Here is a 19,441-nt window from a genome sequence, read left to right as displayed (position 1 = left end):
AGGAGCCGGCCCCTCCTCATCCTCACAGCTCACACCTGGGGCTGCTCGGGGTTTCTTTCCAAATGAATTCAGAGACAAATTCCTATTCTTACCAATAGCTACAAAAACGAAACACTTGACAGGATTTAGTATTCTACACACACCCCTCCCCGTGCATTTTGGGGCAGCTTTGGGTCCCTCTGGGGGACGGCACCCAGCGTGACCCCCCTTCGTTCGCCACCCACCTGCTCCTCCACCGCAGTGTGCCTCCCTCTCCGAGGGACCTTGGGGCGCCCCAAAGGACATCAGAGCCCCGCGTCTTCACCCCCTTTTCCTGGCCCCCAAAGAAGGCACAGAACGAGTCCAACTGCCCTGCACAGCAGCCCAGCACTTCCTTTTTTGGGAGGACCCCACCTAACCCCTCTCACACCCTACTCACCTTCTCCTCCACTGGATCTTCATTCTCCCAGTGACACTGGGGTGCCCCAAATTATATCATCACCCCCCAGACTCCAACTCCTACTCTTTTTACTTGCCCCTAAAAGAAGGCACAAAATGAATCAAACTAGTCCAGCCTGCCGGGTGTTGCTTTAATAATGCCATTTACATACGTACAGCCCCTCTCCTTAGGGGGCCTCCATATAATTCCTTATATTCTAAAACCTTGTAGAGAATAGATATATTTTTATTTTAAAATCCACCTATATACAAATGTTTTTTCTGTATACAAAAATGAGAAATTTTACAGGTTCTAATACATAAATGAGCATGAGCAGAAATTCTGTATTTATTTCAGATATGCTGATGCCCACAGTTACAAAGCAAAGTGTGCCAGTAATAACATTACAATCTATATTTAATACTAGGACATTTTGAATGGCAATATGTAACAAACCAAGTATGTCACATAATCTGCTATTCCAAGAAGACTAATTATAAGCTCGTAACATGCGGCTTGGGATCTATCTGTAATTACCTCCCTTCTGGTTCAATTACACCTCCTGACTGTAAAATCCCTGATAAATCAGTTTTAATCTATGACTCTCCTCAAGCTAGAATAATTGTGACAACATAATGGCATTAACATTTAAAATTATATTCTTGCATATATAACACAGAACTTTATCCAATACCAAATGGCACTGAGAATCTATTTAGTCTGCTTTTTTATATTCTGTGAACACAGCAAATTACCATACCTGTGCTGTTGCTAAAATATAATTTTAATGTATCCAATTCCTAGAGAGTGTATACCATACAAGAACAAATATTTGCAAAGGTCTGGGTTCACTTCTAATTTGTTGCAAAGAGTTATCTCTAATCAGCTGCATATATTTTAGTATCTTGAAGTACTGATGTAAAAGTACGTATTCATTTGTATTTGTAGTTGACTTGCTTTAATAAAATACAGAAAACTTTGCTGCCATTCCTCAGAAAAAGAGTTTTGTGAAGAACAGCTCTATTATTTTTGTATGACTGCTATATATGATAATATATGATCCAAGTGATTACAGAAGAATTAATCTATATTTACAGCAAGTCTCAGAATTTCACACATAGATCTTTCTTTAGGATGTGTTTTTCCATGGAATGCAGTTCAGCAGCAAAGAGAGGGAACACCTGGAAAATTTTCAGTGTTGGTATGACTACAGGGCACACATCATTATTTTCAGGTCTCAAAACTATAAACCACAAAGCATCAAACAACCTGAAAAAGCAACAGACTGAAGACATCAGTTCATTGTCTCCAGAAATGCAGGACATACAAACAATGAGGGTCAGTATGACAATTAGCACTGCAAGTGCCATTTACATTCCTTTTTTGTAGGTGTTGCAAGACTAGAAAAATCAGCTTTCATACAAAAAAAAAAAAAAAAAAGGACCAAAAGTAGCCCTAGGACATAGGTAAAGGCACTATAATACACAAAAAGAACTTGTCAGGACAACACAAAACCATCCTTCCATGTCTCATGGGCAAGGTAACGAAGTCTCACAGGTGGCCTAAACTGCTTTCTGCTAAAATACCAAAGCAGAAATTCTCACCAAGACATTTCTAAAAGTTTTTGTAAACACAATGAAGAATACTGAACCACACCAGATATAGTTAATCAAAGTTCAAAGTAATTGTTCTTAAAAAAGTAACAATTTCTAACTTCAATTACACATTATTCTTTGATATGCTCAATGTAAATAAAATCAAGCCAAATGAAACCAAACCAAAACCAGAAACCAGAACAAACACAAACGATGCCCCCAACATTACCCTTACATAACAAAGTTTGCTTTAATCTAAAATGCCACTGAGTTTCAAAAGAATGTCTTTATCATAAACTCTACAGCTGCAAAAATATACATTAATAACTACAAAATATTTTAGGACAGGACAGTGTGTTTGAAAATGCAAATATAGTCCCATTTTATACTTTTTTCAGTAAAAACATTTGAGAGAAACTGTGTTGAAGTCAACAAAATAACATTATTAAACCCAACTCTGCTCTTTAAGGCAATCTTCAGTGAAAAGCTTGACACAGAAGCATACAGAAATTTATTAAGTATTTTAATCCTAATATTCCCTTCCCAAAAGGCCTCCAGTGTTCCTACAGATTGACATGGCTTAGGAAAGCAGTAAGAAGTCTTTATGTTTAGTTCTCACAGAAAATGTGCAATGATTTTTGGTTTTTGCTATCTCAGCCTTTGTACAAAGAATGCTAAAACCCAAAGAAGAGTGATTTCAGTACTGCCTCGGGCCCTTTCTTAAATGCTGATACAGTTCTAAAAGCCCTATTTTGATAGGACAGAAGAATTAAGAGAAAAGAAGAGGTACAGGGAAGAAAAAAATGGGTCACAAAACTGCAGGAGAGAGGGGGAGAGGCAGGGCTGGGAGGACAGAGGACACACAACACAGAGCCAGGGCCCAGGACTGGCTGCAACTCCAGCTGTCAGTGTTGCTGCTTCTCCTTCTGTCCTCCCTTCCTGCTCAGCATCTCAGGGGGGTCGCCTATCCTCCACCTAAGAACAACCTGAACACAAAGAACAGTTAGAACAGACAAAGCTGTAAATATTACTTTAAAATTAATAGCTGGAGTGGGCAGTCCGAAGATCACAGGCTACCACATGTGGTTTGCAGTTCTACAAATACAGACTTTCTCTCCCACAGAAACTCCTCCCAGTAGTGAGCAGCTTTGCCACAAACAAGGATTTGAGGACTCTGCCACATTACAATAGACTATATCCTCTTTCACTGTATCCAATACAGTAGAACTGGCATCTTCCACCTCTTCTAAAAACCAAGGAGAGAACAGCACAGTGCCTTGGGACATCTAGAGAATGGGAGGCGATCTAAGGGATGGCAGTGGGTTTGTCTACATCAGTAGAGTTCCTCCGAGTCCTGCCCTGCTGCTCCTGAAGCCTCTCAGGATTCAAGTTCCTTCAGCCCAGAGCTCCCAGTTCCAGGGAGTGTCCCAGTACTGGGACAGCTCCCAGTCCCAGTTCTGCTGCTCCCAGCAGCAGACACCTTCCTGTATTTGTGTATGAAAGCATCAGTCTTGCCCAGGCTGATGGCATAGACAGCCTCTGGCAGCAGAGACCCAAAATATCTGCTGATAATGGGTTCTCCACCTCCCTGTGCCAAGGAGGACAAATCTCCATCCATGCTTGGGGCTGCTCCACCGTCACCATCAGCAGAGGCACCTTCAGCACACCTGGTCAAACCATCCATGGCTTGTGCAGGGGCTGCTCCACTGTCACCATCAGCAGAGGTCTCACCAGGGTTACCTCCCACACACCTGGTCAAACCATCCACGTGTCTGTGGAGCTCCTGGCTCAGCAGCAACACCAGGGTCCCTCCAACACGAAGCACTCTGGCAATCACAGGAAAAAGAAAGGTTAGGTGTTGATCCCTCCTGGCATCCCTTTGCTTGTGCAGAACTTTGCCACTGCTGACACTTCAGATGCCACCTGCATTCAATGAAACACCTGAGCATGTCACAGCTCAGCTCAGTGAGCTGCACCTCCAAGGGGAATTTAAGTCCCCGATCTTCCTACCTCTTTCTCAACGGGAGAAGAGGGCCCTGTCCTGACTCCAAAACATTTCTGATGTTAACAGTTCTTTCTATTGGGTTAGCAGGGAAGAGGGACTCATTTTTGACCCCCCTCAGCATTGTTTTAAGGATTGAGACCATCAAGCCCAGGGTTTTTGGAGATTGCAAAGGAACAGCCTCCCAGTGCAGCAAGGGCTGCTCAGATTAGTAGGGTAATTCTGAAACTGGCCCTTCCTTTTGGAAACTTTAAAAGGTCTGCCCTTTCCCTGTTCCACTGATCCTTAATGGCTTGCAAACTCAGGAAGCAGAGGAAAATCAACCATTGTTTGCAATTATTTTTTCTAGGTATATGCCCAAACATTACACATGGCTTTGAAAGAGGGGGAAAATACTATCCTGACTCAGCTTACAGCAAGTGGTTTGAACAGTTTTACTGGTAAGGCTGTCATGGTAATGGCCCCTTCCTCATCTCCACCTTCCAAAGGGAATATTTTACTTAGGAAGGACCAATAGAGCAAATAAGGCCAGAAGACAAGCACGGTAGGATTGCCACACCATTCTGTGTAGCCACGCCACCTTCCCCACCACCTTCCCATCACATTCCTGCATTGGCTGAGTGACATCAACACCCCCTGAAGAGCAGTCCTAGAGAACAGGCTTCTTTTTCAGGCAAGAAGTAGAGGGGAAGATGGCTTGACCTCTTTGTTAGAAGCAGCCCAGCTATCACCTTGGCCCAACTCTGCCACCAAATGACACAGTGAGAGATGAAAGAACACACCTAAAACCAGCCCAGGCTGCTAGTGAGGTATTCCTGGACAGCAAGGACAATGCATGCCACTTCTTCTAGTCTGAGAACCTTGCTGCCAAGGCAGGCTGGTCAAAGCTTGTCTATGACCTCAAAAAGGAAAGACTGATTTTATACAAGCAGGCCTCAGCTGAAAAAGGATTATAGCTTTATTTGCTTGGCCATGATTTAACTTTGTCCCGGTAGGCCTCTCCTCTTTCTCCTTTCTGCCACACTTCAGAGTGTGGCTCAGAAACATTTCACCATCGTGCCTTGCAAAGAGCATTTGTGAGCATGGCTCACACAGGATCCTCCCCTGGCAGCCGAGCTGCCATCGGCACTCACTGCTGGCGAGACACAACACAACACAGCAGCCTCCAAGGGACAAGTAAAGGGCTGAGACTGCCACAGCCTGCAGGGTCACACTACAGAGCTGGAGACTATGGAATAAAGCACATCTGAAGTTGGCTGAATGCTCAGATCACAAACTGCCATGGCACTTCCACCAAATCCTGAGCGTGCCAAAGGCCACACGTACCTCTCCATTTCCTGGAGAATATCTGGCAGGAGCTGGGCATCACTCGTGGTCTTGAACTTCTTCCCAAATGGAATATCTGAAATAACGCTGTCAAAGCTTTCTGAAGGCAATGGCAGTGCTGCAGAATAAAGGCAGGTCTTTATTTATCTCTGACTGTGTGAAAAATGCACAGCAGCTATGCCCCTGTTCCCCCTTCAACACTGCCTGCCAGCTCTGTTTGGGTTATGCAGATTCACATAACCCACATTTTGGGTTATGCATAGCTCCTTCTGCACTTGCCCTCACAAACTCCACTGTGGAGCCACCACCCCTGTGCAGACTGAGAGGAGACAAATGTGTGGCAGCTCCGTTCAGTCTGCAGAGTCTCTGCTCCTGAGGATGTCTGCCTCTGCGGCAAGACTCTCCTATAGGGCACTACATGGTCCCAAATTAACTACTGCCTCTCAACATTCAGCACATCTTAAACATGAAAATCATTGAGGAAAACACAAAAGAAGAGCTAAGTTTGTGAGCACTTTACTCAGTGCAAATGTTCAAATGCACATGTATGAGCGGCAAGGAATCACCCCAAATTCCTCTCCATCCCCCCTTTCTCCCCCCAGGAAGCTGGTTACAGCCAGCATCACTTGGATTCTGTCAGAGCTCGTGTCCTTGAAGTGTCACCTTAGAGCTTCTGCATCCCAGCTGAGATCAGCTCCCCTATGGAAGATGTAGCACTGCGCCTGTGGTGATGAAGGTCAGCCACGTGCCAGGCTGAGACCCCTCCTCAAATCCTGGGGGCCCTTCATCCTGTGCCAGGCTGTACAGGCCAGGCTGGGATCCTTCCTGGGACCCTGGGGGTCCCTCCATCCCGTGCCAGGCTGTGCAGGCCAGGCTGAGACCCCTCCTCAGACCCTGGGGGTCCCTCCCATCCCTCAGGGTGCTCCAAACTGACTGGACACCGCCCTGAGCAGAGAGCAGGACTAAAGACTCCCAGCAGTCCCTCCTCACCTAAACTCTCTGCTGAGATTCTATGCCAACTTTTCTACAACTAGCTGGAGATGCCTCCTGGACCATTCTTGGGTCAACACTTGCAGCACAACAACTGGGTATCAATTTTATCTGCAGATGAAAGGACATGTCACCTACAGCCCTGCTCAAGACATGCAGAAGGAACAGCTTCTGACCAGTGATGAAGACACCAACTTGTTCTGTTTAGAAAACCTGACAGCCAAGTACCTTCTATTATCCTAGAAACCAAAGTCAAAGACAGCTTTTAAGTGAGAAATAAACCTACATTTTAATAAAAAATAATATTTCTTACCATTCCAGTAAGAAATAAATACTGCAAGGTAAAAAAAAAGTGCACTTCATCACTCATTGTCATGGTTTGACACTGGCATAATGCCAGCGCTCTTATGCAAATGTACTTTTCTAAATAATTGTTGTGAGATGTGATTAGGAACAGAGTAGAGTAAGTTTAAGTTTAATAACAAAAAAAAAAACTTTATTAAACTACTACTACTACTATAAAAAACACAGACACTAAATCTAGGATGAAGACTCTCTAAAACACTCTTCTTCTTTTTACTTAATTTTTAAACAAAACTACAGTGAGACACTACTTAGGATTTTTGATCAAGTTGTTACTTTTCAGATAATTAATACTTGGTCCCTCAAAGGAGAGAGGAGAGAGAAGTTTCTCTTGCACTACAGACTCTTCTAGGAAACACAATTGTCACTTTTGTGTTTCCATGTTATACATGGCAACCACCCGGAGAAAATCTGCTAGTGTGATACTTTTTTTTTGTGTTACAGTGCTTTTACTATTGTGTATGGATAGACTGTTTATAGGGTTTCTTTAAGGATGCTTTGTTATGGACTAAAAGAGACAACAGTTTAGTATCTTATTTTGGGACTACAGTTTTTCTCTATTTTCTTTTTGGGGTTGAGGGTCTAAGAACAGAGATTATCTTCTTCTTGAAGACAGAGGGTGTCACTATTTTTTTTTTCAGCTTTCTTTTTTTTCTATTTCTGTGCTGGTGGTTGTTGAAGTAGGTTTCTTTGGTTCACTACTGCATCCCTCTAAAATGTAGATTTTATTGCAGGAGAATTTGGTTTCATTTATGGTTAACAAGAAAAGTCTAGCTACAAGCTACTTTATTATCTCTTTCTACCTAAAAATTGTTTCTTCTAACATTTTAGATCTTAGACTGTTTCTTTTTTACTTCAAATTGTATTTTACAAAGCCTTCATTTCCTAGGAAAGAGTTAAAAGTTTAGACTCCCCGGATGGTTGAAATTTCTGCTTAGAAGCTAATTTTTAAGGCTAAGGCTGGGTACCTCTTTTTTCTTTCTCTTTCTCTTCTGCTGGTAAATTTACAGGTGTTGTCTGGACTTTTTGTCTTTTCTTTCTGGGCGGGGTGGGGGGGGTAAAGTTATTTTTGCTTCTCTTTACTTTTTTGTCTGTAGGAGCTGGCTCGGTTTCAGTTTTTTAGCCCCCTCAGCTTACTTCGACTAGGCTACATGGCTTCCCCAGCCCGTGGCTGGGCAGGGGAGGTCTGCACAGCACTCTGACCCAAACTAAAGAGAGAGTTACCCTGGCAGTTCTTGCTTTTAACCCCCTGTGTTCTCAGAGGCGTGTCCATGCCTTCAGTGGTCACTCCAGGTGCTAATATCTAAACTTGACTACTGATTGGTTTGACTTAACTTTCTGAAAAAAATCACTTCTATGTCAAACTACAACACTCATGTACAGGGAAAAACAGCCAGCTTGCCTGTTATGGATTTCATATAGGCATAATTTAGCCTCAGACTCTGAAGTCCAGAATAAGGTCATAAAATGATTCCCTTCTCTACAGACTAGTTTGTGAATTAAGAGCAAACAGATTCCCTCTTAGAGGAGAAAGGCATCATCATTCAAAATCCTACTGCAAAACATGAACAATTCAGCTCAGCTTAATGAGTTCTCACCATTACTCACCTAGTAAATTTAAGCTACAGGCTGCATTTCATTTGGATTTGTCCTGGCTGTGTTCCACTAAGATACAAAAGAACTGTCACATGGTTCATACTCTTTGTGGTATTGTGGTGGTAAATCACACATTTACCATGAAGAGAGACAACTACTGTCCATGCCAGACAATTGTAATTTTTATTGTCTTCTGCTGACTTCATTCTTATCAAAGTTCTAGGTGCAGGCAGCAGGGAGGAAGAACAAATAATCCCTTCATCCCTTCACTAGCACCAGCAGCAGAGCCACCACCCAGGTATTTGTTGGAAGTTAGCTCCACAATGTATCACCTCAAGAGAACCGACCTGTACAATCCCAGAAACACAAAAAAAAAAATCACCTGGAAATCCCAGAGACATACCTTTCACAGAAGCTTTCAGCAGCTCAATCTTGTCCATGAAGCCTGCTGTTCTGATATTGCCATCTGCACCCTCTAACTGTGAGTCACTTATATCAGCACCCCAGTAACAGGCTTCCTGTCCAGAGACAGAGAGGAGTAGTTTTGTTAACACTCAAGATATTTATTTTATAAACCCTTCTCATAACTGCCTTGTTGCACAGCTCTTGCAAGGCAGCCCCCTTCCTGGGACACCTGCTGTTGTTACACAGAGCAATTCACAATCTAGAGGGTGGAGGAACAGAGGAAGTATATGCTGTCTCCACTCCTTTAATGTTCTGGTCTGCTCAAGACACTTGAAATGACAGAAATATCAAGAGCATGTCCTAACACCATGAGCCCAGCTAGGTAGAGCCAGCCCCACTGCCCCTAATGCTGACGAGTGTCCCATGACACCGACTCCTCCAACCCCAGGATAAGCCCAGGAAGCTTCACAAGCTTGTGGCTGCCTCACACAAACAATACAGTGGGAATCACCAGCTGCACCACCCTGCAGGACATGTTCATCTGGGGGAACCTCTGTACTGAAAGTTTGGTTTGCTTTCACATTTCCAGTCAGCAATGGGTTTTGGCCTAACTGGCAGAGAGAAAACCCTGTCCCACAAGTACCAGTTTCCCTGCAGATGTCCAGCAGCAGAGACTGGGATACTCACAGGCCACTCTTTGGCAGCCTCCAGCAGGATCGTTCCAAGCCCACACATGGGATCCAGCACAAGGGCACCAGCCTGCAGAAACAGAGGGGTTACTGTATCCCCAGCAAAACAGACTCCTCAGATAGGACAGAGCCCACACATGGGATGTGCATAATCCCACTGAATGCAGCACAGGTTAACAATCACAGAGGGATGTGCATAATCCCACCGAATGCAGCACGGGTTAACAATCACAGAGGGATGTGCATAATCCCACCGAATGCAGCACAGGTTAACAATCACAGAGGGATGTGCATAATCCCACTGAATGCAGCACAGGTTAACAATCACAGAGGGATGTGCATAATCCCACTGAATCCAGCACAGGTTAACAATCACAGAAGGATGTGCATAATCCCACCGAATCCAGCACAGGTTAACAATCACAGAGGGATGTGCATAATCCCACTGAATCCAGCACAGGTTAACAATAACCTCTGGTAATGCCAGGCCAGACTTGCCTGTAAGGGAATATGGTAAAAAGCACCAATAGCTTCACTGCAGACAGCCCTGAGGTGACAGTCAGGAGGAAATATTACAAGTGGACTGCAGACAGACATTGGTGCCAAATTAATCTGTGAAAAGAGGTCACATTTCCTTGGAAAATGACACCAAACAAGGTTTCATTTTCTCGTTGTCATTGAATCGCAGAAAAAATCTTGCCACTTAGACATGTACCTGTCCAAGGATTAGCTCTGTTGAGAAGTACCTGGAATTACAGCAGACACCTGGCTGAACTGCAGGTGACAGCACATTCCTCACAGGCATGGCAGACCCTGTCCACATGCACCAGGGAATGGGGCATTGAAATCACCCCACTCCTTCCCAGCCCCCATGAGCAGCACCCCCTCCCTTTGTTCAGGACCCATTTCCTGGCAAGGAAAATTCACTGACCCTGATTTCAGCCAGAGATGCCATGGCCCATGCCACTGTTGACCGCAGTCCTGCTGTTCTGATATACTCTCTGTTTGCCAATGGCAGCCTGCAGACAACAAAAAACCAAAATAATTAACTAAAACAACAGCCGAACCCCCAGAAAAGCCCATGTAATGTCAAGGAACAAATGAACTGCACAGATCTCCTGAGAGACAGAGAAGTCTGCTTTTAACTATAACTCACTGCCAAGCCTGGTCTGTGTGTTCATTTAAAACCCAGGCAGATCACAAGACTAATTTGAAAACAGCGATTATTATCAAACCAAAAGATAAATACTCATGCTGGACAGCAAGATTTACAAATCCTGCCTGCTCTGATACTGCCAGGACAAATCTGGTGGGGAGAATACTTACCTGAAAAGAGGAATCCCCACCACAGAGTGAATGTCATTAAGATGTACAAAGATCTAAAAGAGGACAAAAAAGCCAATCCAAATATTTTGAAGTCTCACAAACTGATGCAACAATAGCTTTAACTCGTTTAAACCAGACACAGATGCTTCTACAAACTTCTGATTTCAGTTTTTAAGAACAAAAATGCACACTATAAACAATAACAATGAATTGGAAGAAATCCCACTAGATTATGTGAATTCCACTTTAAAGATGATTTAATGCTTAATCAAGCTGAAGGGGATTTTGTCAGCCAGAAATCCATCAGCAAGCACTTGAATTCATAAGGGGCCTATTTTTTCTTAACACAGCATGGGAATTTTTAGTTATAAATCCATTTACTACAAGTGGGAGAATATTATTCCCTGTATACTAGCAAAAAAAATAAATAAATAAGAAAATACAAAACTAAACAAAAAAGAAATCAAACAAAAAACCCAAACCAAACCCCACCAAACAAACAAACAAACCAAACAACAACAACTAACCCCACCATTATCCCCACTAAGTGCCACTAAGGGGCAATTCAGATAGAAGTTACGTGCAAATAATCATTCCAGAAATGTAGGCAGCTACAAGAAATTGTTCTGCTGTCCCATAGAGAGCATCCTAAAAGAAGACTGAGCTCTCCAGCAGGTATTGCATGACTGCAATCCCTGCCCCCAGAAAGTACAAAGGGAAACTCGATGCTGCTGAAAAATCCCAGTCCTCAGCACCTGAACAGCTTCAGAGAAAAAATCTGGGCAAGAACAGGAGGGGCACGTGAGCCTCACCAAAGCTGTACATAGTGCTCAGCGTGGGAAAACCAGTGCCAGGAAATTAACTCAGTTTCTACAGGTCTGGAATCTCTCAACCTCAGAGCTGAGAGCAGCTTCCACAAGCCAAGGACAGGGATGGACAAACATTCCTGGAGAAACGTTCCTTGTCAGGAGCAAGGAGTCCTCTGGGAGGTGTCCAGGGACCAGCTGGGGTGCACTAAGGGAGCTGCTTGTCACAGACAGGCCCGGGGGAGGCTCTTCCTTTGGCATTCTCCAGTCCAGCTCCTTGAGAACAGCCCATGCTGCCTGCTTCCTTCCCCTCCAGAGGCCACAGACACCCCATGGCTCAGGTGAGTTCCATTCTTTCACAGAGCCCAGCAGCCTGTGAGGTGCTGGATCCTCCTCCTCTGGGGATCCTTCCAGAGACACTCCATGGCACAGGTGAGTTCCATGTTCACAGTCAGAGCCCAGCAGCCTGTGAGGTGCTGGATCCTGAAACTCCTCTAGGGATCCTTCCACAGACACCCCATGGCTCAGGTGAGTTCCATTCTTTCACAGAGCCCAGCAGCCTGTGAGGTGCTGGATCCTCCTCCTCTGGGGATCCTTCCACAGACACTCCATGGCACAGGTGAGTTCCATGTTCACAGTCAGAGCCCAGCAGTCTGTGAGGTGCTGGATCCTGAAACTCCTCTAGGGATCCTTCCACAGACACCCCACGGCTCAGGTGAGTTCCATTCTTTCACAGAGTCCAGCAGTCTGTGGGGTGCTGGATCCTGAAACTTCTCTAGGGATCCTTCCACAGACACCCCATGGCTCAGGTGAGTTCCATGTTCACAGTCAGAGCCCAGCAGCCTGTGAGGTGCTGGATCCTGAAACTCCTCTAGGGATCCTTCCACAGACACCCCATGGCTCAGGTGAGTTCCATTCTTTCACAGAGTCCAGCAGCCTGTGAGGTGCTGGATCCTGAAACTCCTCTAGGGATCCTTCCACAGACACCCCATGGCTCAGGTGAGTTCCATTCTTTCACAGAGCCCAGCAGCCTGTGAGGTGCTGGATCCTGAAACTCCTCTAGGGATTCTTCCACAGACACCCCATGGCTCAGGTGAGTTCCATTCTTTCACAGAGTCCAGCAGTCTGTGGGGTGCTGGATCCTGCAACTCTTCTAGGGATCCTTCCACAGACACCCCATGGCTCAGGTGAGTTCCATTCTTTCACAGAGTCCAGCAGCCTGTGGGGTGCTGGATCCTGAAACTCCTCCAGGGATCCTTCCCCTCCCAATGCAGGCCCCGCAGCCAGGCTGGGTTCATGCCAGAGCTCTGGAAGGCACACAAACACACACCAGGGCCACACACACGCTTTTCTCAGCACCACCAGCTGATGTCCAGGTAAATTCAGGCCATGGTCCCACGTGCAAAGGGAGCAGGGAGGAAAAGCAATCGGGGTGACTCTGGAAGCATCCACAGGCACACAAGTAGGCCTACCTCCAGGTCAGGGTCCCGCAGATCAGCACGCCACCCGCACTGCTTCACCAGCGCCGTGCCAATGGCTCTTCCGACCTCCTGCAAGGGGGAGAACAGTCACAGGCAGTAAAAAAAGACAGAACTCGGGAAACTGCAGTGCACAGCCTCAGATGTGCAACCCTCAGAAATTCCTGGGAAATGAGAGTCTATGCCTAAGAGAGTAACTCACACAATTCACACCAGAAAGGGTACAACAGGGCAGAGCAGGTGAGCAAGGGGCAAAGCAAACACACCACATGGCAAACAAGCAACACTCAGCTGTAGTGAGAGAGGAGAGGCTGAAGTTCCAGTCCTGACCAAGTCACTACAAAATATTCACTTGAGCTGGACTTGATCCTTGTGGGTCCCATCCAACTCAGAATATTCTGTGACTGCCATCATTTTGGAATTCTTAATCACACGCACAAAATACTTCCGATGGCTCTAAGGCAGATTACCCAACAGAAAACCTGCAAATGCACAACAACACCTCACAGTTTTAATGCTTTCATTACATATAGGAAGCTCTGATTACCTTCAGAGTAGAAGTTCAAACATAGCACAAATTCAGGCAAACACCCTTGTAGGCAAGCTCATGTGTCACACCTCACCAAGGCACTAGCTTTAGGAGGAAAAAAATCTAAACTACTGACACCTTCAATTAGGAGACACCTGCCCAGATGGGAAGAGGACTGGACAGAAGAGACCTATGGAGGACTGTATGCCACTATTCTTTCCCAAGGACCAAGCTCCACTTCTCCCAAGACTCATCCCAGGACTGTATTCCTGAAGAACAAATCCTGCCCAATAACCAACCAGAGGCAAGTGAAGCTGCAAGTTCTGGCTTTTACCCCTTGGCCCAGACTGCCACAACTGAGAGGAGTCTGGCTCCATGGTCCTTACAATGGCCCTTCAAGTAGCTGTAAATTATCCAATCACTCCTCAGCCTCCACGGGCCCAGACCCTCAAACTCTCACCTTTGCTTATCCTCAACAAAAGGTATTGATTTGAAAAAACATGAAGGGTAATAGTGCACAGAAATTAAAAACAGCATTTGTATTTCCAGTTGTTTAAGGGGAATGCAGGTTAAGGGCTTTTTGAGAAAATACAGAAAAAGCTTACATCAGTTTATTATTCCAGAAGACACAACACAACTGAAATGACAAACTACACACCTCTGTTCACCCTTGCTGAATTTTTTAAAGCAGGTACGTCAGCATACCTGTGAAGTCAGTATTCTGGCAATCGCTCCACTGCAACGACAAGACACTCTGAAGCTGAAGCTAAGCTCCTCATTGGCAGCAGGATGCTCTCCACTGCCTCTGGAAGGGAATTCTGAGGAATTCCTCCTCTCAATCCAACACTCCTGCCCGCTCATTCTGTCTGGTGCCTCACAGGTCTCTCCAGCTCCCACCTGACACTCCTCAGACACAATTGCTCTCACTTGTTCTGTTTTCTGCCTTTTACTTGCAGTATTTGTCTCTTCTTCTGACTTTCTCTTCAGAGCCAATGTGTTTTCTTGAGAGCCATCATCTGTTTTCCCCTTGTGTCCATGAAGCTTTCTCCAAACAGAGATAATATCCAGCCAGTATTTTGGCTCCTCAATGACAAGGCTTTTAATCTCACGAAGCATTTTTCCTGGAAGAAAAAAAGCAGATTTGGGTTAAGTACCTCAAGCCTCGGCATTTCACTTCCCTAGAAGCTGAGAACAGCTGCTCACAGCAGCTGTGTTCAGATTTCAAAATGTGTGAATCCAGAATCACAGGCACAGCTGAGTCTCAGCACCCACCAGGAGCCACTGGCACCCCCTCTCATTACCAGCTCTGCACAACCAAGACTAAATCACACCAGGGTTGAGTTCTGCACAAGAATTCAGCAGCTGGAGAAAAACCAGAGCACCTGTGAGAGTCATTCCCAGGCACAGAGCACCTGCCTACCATGCCGCCCTCCACAGAAAGCACCTGGCCCAGGATTAAGCGATGCAAGACACTTCTCACAATTGAAAGACGGATACAAACATTAATTACTTTGAGTCAACTCAGGCAAAAACAAGTTTATTCTTTCAGAAAGAAAACTTCTGCTTCCCATTCATCACTGTGCCTTCAGGTGTGGGCAGTCCTAAGCTAGCCACAAGAGAGGCATGAGGAACAGAGAGGTCAATTCACTTAAATACATCACAGCTGGTCAAGGAAAAAATAAAAGCCTTTCCAGTTATCACTTAAAATTTTAGAATCACAATCAAATTTCATCCTCAAAGCTGAAGGTAATCTCCCAAATAGAAATCCACCAGCAGGCAGGTATCAATCCATCTAACTTGAAATTCTCACTCCAACACTGACAGAGAGCATAACCCAAGCAGCTGAGACTTAGAAGGAAGCTGTGTACTTAAGAGTAAACTGACACAAGACAAAGGTTGGGATTCACTTTTTTTAACAGAAAATAAGACTTATTGTTAAAATAAACACAAAAGATCCAGAACTGAACTTTGGCTTTCGGGTGGAGTGTTCTTCTCTTTTTTGAGGCTGGGCAGGGGAGAGAGTCTCTAAAATACATATATACACTTAGTACCAGCAGAATACAAGCTGGAAGATAGTTATTGAAAACAATTTAAAAGCCCTTTTCAGGTCAAAAAAAATGTTAAAAACACGCATGAGTGAAAGACACTTCAGAATCGATTAGTATCAATTAGAACTACAGCCACTAGTAAAAAACCAAACACCTCCAGTTTTATAGCCAGGACTCAAACCAAGGCTTCCCGTTCCGTGTAGTCCGTGTCCGTACCTCTGTTCCCGGACACCGGCAGCGGGCTGTGCTTCTTCAGCAGCAGGAACAGGCGCTCCCCCGACCGCAGCTGCCGCAGCTCTCCGGGCCCCACCGCCGCCCTGAAGAATACTTTTCCCGAGACGCAGTCCACCTCCGGGGAGAACACCCGTCGGACCCGGCCGGGCGGCTCCGGGTGAGCCCTTCCGCAGGCCCGCGGGGCCCCTCCAACCCCGGCCAGCCCCGCGGGCAGCGCAGCCCCGGCTCCCCACGGCTGAGCCCCTCCGACCTCGGCCAGCCCCGGCTCCCCACGGGTGAGCCCCTCCGAAACCCGGCCAGCCCCGCGGGCAGCGCTGCCCCAGCTCCCCACGGCTGAGCCCCTCCGACCTCGGCCAGCCCCGGCTCCCCACGGGTGAGCCCCTCCGAAACCCGGCCAGCCCCGCGGGCAGCGCTGCCCCAGCTCCCCACGGGTGAGCCCCTCCGACCCCGGACAGCCCCGCGGGCAGCGCAGCCCCCGCTCCCCACGGCTGAGCCCCTCCGACCTCGGCCAGCCCCGGCTCCCCACGGGTGAGCCCCTCCGACCCCGGACAGCCCCGCGCGGGGAGCGGCACAACCCGGGCCGTGCTCGCCGGGCTCCGGCCGCGGAGCTCCCTGCTGAGTCGGACTGGATCGGACCGTCCGGGCAGGCACCGGCTCCGGCTCCCGCTCACCCGAACTGGACCGGACCGTCCGGGCAGGCACCGACCGGCTCCGGCTCCCCGCTCACTCGGACCGGACCGCCCGGATGGTCACCGGTACCGGCTCCCCGCTCACCCGGATCGGACCGACTTGGGAGGCACCGGCTCCTGCTCCCCGCTCACCCGGACCGGACCGCCTCGGGAGGCACCGGCTCCTGCTCCCCGCTCACCCGGACCGGACCGACTTGGGAGGCACCGGCTCCTGCTCCCCGCTCACCCGGACCAGACCGCCCGGGTGGTCACCGGCTCTGGCTCCCGCTCACCTCGGTGGCGCCGAGCCGCGCCCGCACCTCCCGCGCCAGGAAGGGCTCCAGCCCGCGGCCCGCCGTGCAGAAGAAGCGCCCGGCCTCTGCCGACGACATCTTGGCGGGGCGGGCCCTGCCCGGGGGCGGGATCTAAAAGCGCCCTGGTTTTGTATTGTTTCCGGATTTATTTCATTTAGCCTGCGGATATCCAACCCGTACGTGCCGTTTGTGTAGGACAAACGCGTTTTCCGTACGGTAATGCACAGGATACTTGTCACCAGCTGTGCAGCAGGGCGGGCTCAGGCACTTGCAATGGCTTTATTCTCTGTACAATTAGTCCTGTGTACTGATGATATATAAATAAATAAATATTATATATATAAATAATACAGATACACAGAGTATAGTACACACGATTGTTTTCATTGCAAATTTAGGAGTGAAAAAAATTACTTTCCATTGTTATTCTACACAAACACTTCAGCAGAACGTTCCAGCTGTTGTTTTGGCATGACCTCCAACTTCAAAGGAAAAAGGACAGGCAAATAGATCTATTCAGAGCTCTAAATTCACTATGTAGTAAATTACACAAGACAGATACCAGCCAGCAGAATACCGAGGATCTGAATTCAGTACATTAGTGATTCTTCCTCCAAGGAAAAAGAGAAAAATCTTGCAAAAAAGAAAAGCTAGGAGCTTGCATTCCATAACTAAGATAAAGAATGTATGTTACAGCCTTTTCATCAAATGTTTGTAAATAGGTTTATGACTTTAGGCAAAGAAAATAAAGCTCTTGAGTTGGTCCTTGCACCCTTCACACATAAACAGCACTGTAAAGGTGTGAGGACCTCGGCAAGCACCTGCATTTCATGCTCAAAAGCTTCAGTGTGCATTTCGTAGTGTTTTTGTATGGTACATACTCTGTTTATTAAGGCTACTGTGCAAAACAGATTCTCAGCCACAGAAGGTGTTTCTGTAATTCTCTAAAAATTATTAGTAACATTCCTAAAGTTTAGCAGGCCTGTGTGAGATTATTGAAAAAAAAAAAAAAAATCCTCCTTGTATTTCCCCTCAGAGCTGCCCACAGGCCCTGCACCTGCACTGATAGGTGAGAGAACACTGGCAGCAGCCTGCACGGCCAGCCAGGTGTGGAGAAACATGGGCTGATATGCACTGAGGTTTACTTCAAAATACAGAAACATTTCAAAATTAACATAACATAACATAACATAACATAACATTATATTATATTATATTATATTATATTATATTATATTATATTACTATTTTAAAATATACAAACAGTTTTAAATGGCACAAAGCTTGGTACAGGTGCATCTGACAGTGCAAACACAAATATATGAGGCACCGGCCATTCAGGCCAGATCTATTTTTATGTATCTTGCAACCACTGTCTTCATTTCTTGTTGTCAGATAAATGCTTGTCAGCCTGTAAGAAAAATCATAGTCAAAACAATTCTGGAGCTTTCTCAGTATCAGACCACTGTGCTTTCCCTACAATTTTGGTTTTGATCTTCCACTCCTGAAACTGCTTAAATTATTTTATTTTTAAAAACACAAGCATTAATTTTCCTTTTCAAGATTTTAGACTCAATTATAGGAAACAGTTAAAACTGTATAGTGTATTTTGGAACAATAAATATCAGTGTCTGAATATTTTAACACTGAATTTTAATAAGGCCTGTCAGGATCATAGTTATTGCTATTCAGGCACTTAAAAATATAACAAACTTGAAGGCACAGACTGTTCACTTAATAGTGAAATTAAGCAGATAGAAACCAGCATTCTCTCTGGAATTAATTCTTTTGCATTTGGACATTCTTCAAGTTATCTACAGCTTTCTCTTCCAGACAGTTATGATAGCATTTACAGGGACATTTGGATTTAAGTACTAACTGTGAGGGACACAGCTTTTCAACTCTGGTAATTCTTCAGACATTCCAGGTGCTCCACCTGGAATATATTTGCTTTTTCAGGGTTTGAGTCATATATTCTGACTAAATGAGAAAAGAAAAAATGCTGGTTCCTATAAACTGACAGTTAATGAAATGCAGACTAGATGAAGAAACTGGGTTTTTTCCCTACTAGAGTAAAATTAGGCATCAGCAAGTTATAAAAGCAGTATATTTGAGGTCAGTGTCCAGAGTTTTGCAATACAAAATATATCCCTTTACACAGTGGCTCCTGTTTCATTGCATATAGTAAAAAGCTAGCACTGGCATTTACCTCACTTATTTCACAGAACAGACTTAGATTGACACTGCATAACCTCCTAATTCACTCAGCAGATTAAATTAAAAATGAACTAAAAAAATTAAAATTAAATTTTAAATGAATTAAAAATTCTTGGTTCACTCCCTAGATAAATCCATGCTGCTATTTAAGTAACATGCTTTTTCAGTCAAATAGGATGGCGCAGACTCAATTGAACAGACTTCTACTTCTGAGAAGTTGTTTTTACCTTGATTGCCAGCTAAATCTGTGTGACAATTAGTAATTTGTGAATTACTAATGGAGAACAGAGCTTTTATCTGGAGTCTGCAAATGCAATATGCAATCAGAAGGAACTGAAGCATCTGGAGAAGACAGAAACACTCAAGATTCTCATGGAAAAGCTTTCAGCATAAATGTCTGAGAACTACTTATTTAACATTTTCATGCGGTTGTGTGT

At 45.5% G+C, this 19,441-nt stretch overlaps 1 protein-coding gene across 3 annotated transcripts; it reads right to left on the bottom strand.

The window, feature by feature from the left end:
- Positions 1-744: 744 nt before the first annotated feature.
- THUMPD2 (THUMP domain containing 2) lies at positions 745-16,872 on the bottom strand. Of its 3 annotated transcripts, none has more exons than XM_068179801.1 (11): positions 16,767-16,872; positions 15,788-15,920; positions 14,229-14,644; positions 12,989-13,066; positions 10,711-10,763; positions 10,316-10,403; positions 9,383-9,454; positions 8,694-8,808; positions 5,342-5,459; positions 3,765-3,839; positions 745-3,680 (listed from the first exon to the last, which is right to left on the bottom strand). In XM_068179801.1, exons 1-11 carry the CDS (start codon positions 16,863-16,865, stop codon positions 3,392-3,394), a joined length of 1,536 nt encoding a protein of 511 aa, XP_068035902.1. In that variant the 5' UTR covers positions 16,866-16,872; the 3' UTR covers positions 745-3,391. The 3 variants fall into 3 exon arrangements, with proteins under 3 accessions (XP_068035902.1, XP_068035890.1, XP_068035913.1); XM_068179812.1 differs by lacking the exon at positions 745-3,680 and adding an exon at positions 4,575-4,664 and having other exon boundaries at positions 3,740-3,839; XM_068179789.1 differs by having other exon boundaries at positions 745-3,839.
- Between the last annotated feature and the right edge of the window lie 2,569 nt (positions 16,873-19,441).

Source organism: Anomalospiza imberbis, chromosome 1 (genome assembly GCF_031753505.1).
Source record: "Anomalospiza imberbis isolate Cuckoo-Finch-1a 21T00152 chromosome 1, ASM3175350v1, whole genome shotgun sequence".
Taxonomy (NCBI): Eukaryota; Metazoa; Chordata; class Aves; order Passeriformes; family Viduidae; genus Anomalospiza; species Anomalospiza imberbis.
Note: the sequence above shows the minus strand (reverse complement) of the source record. Positions and strands in the feature narration are given on the sequence as shown.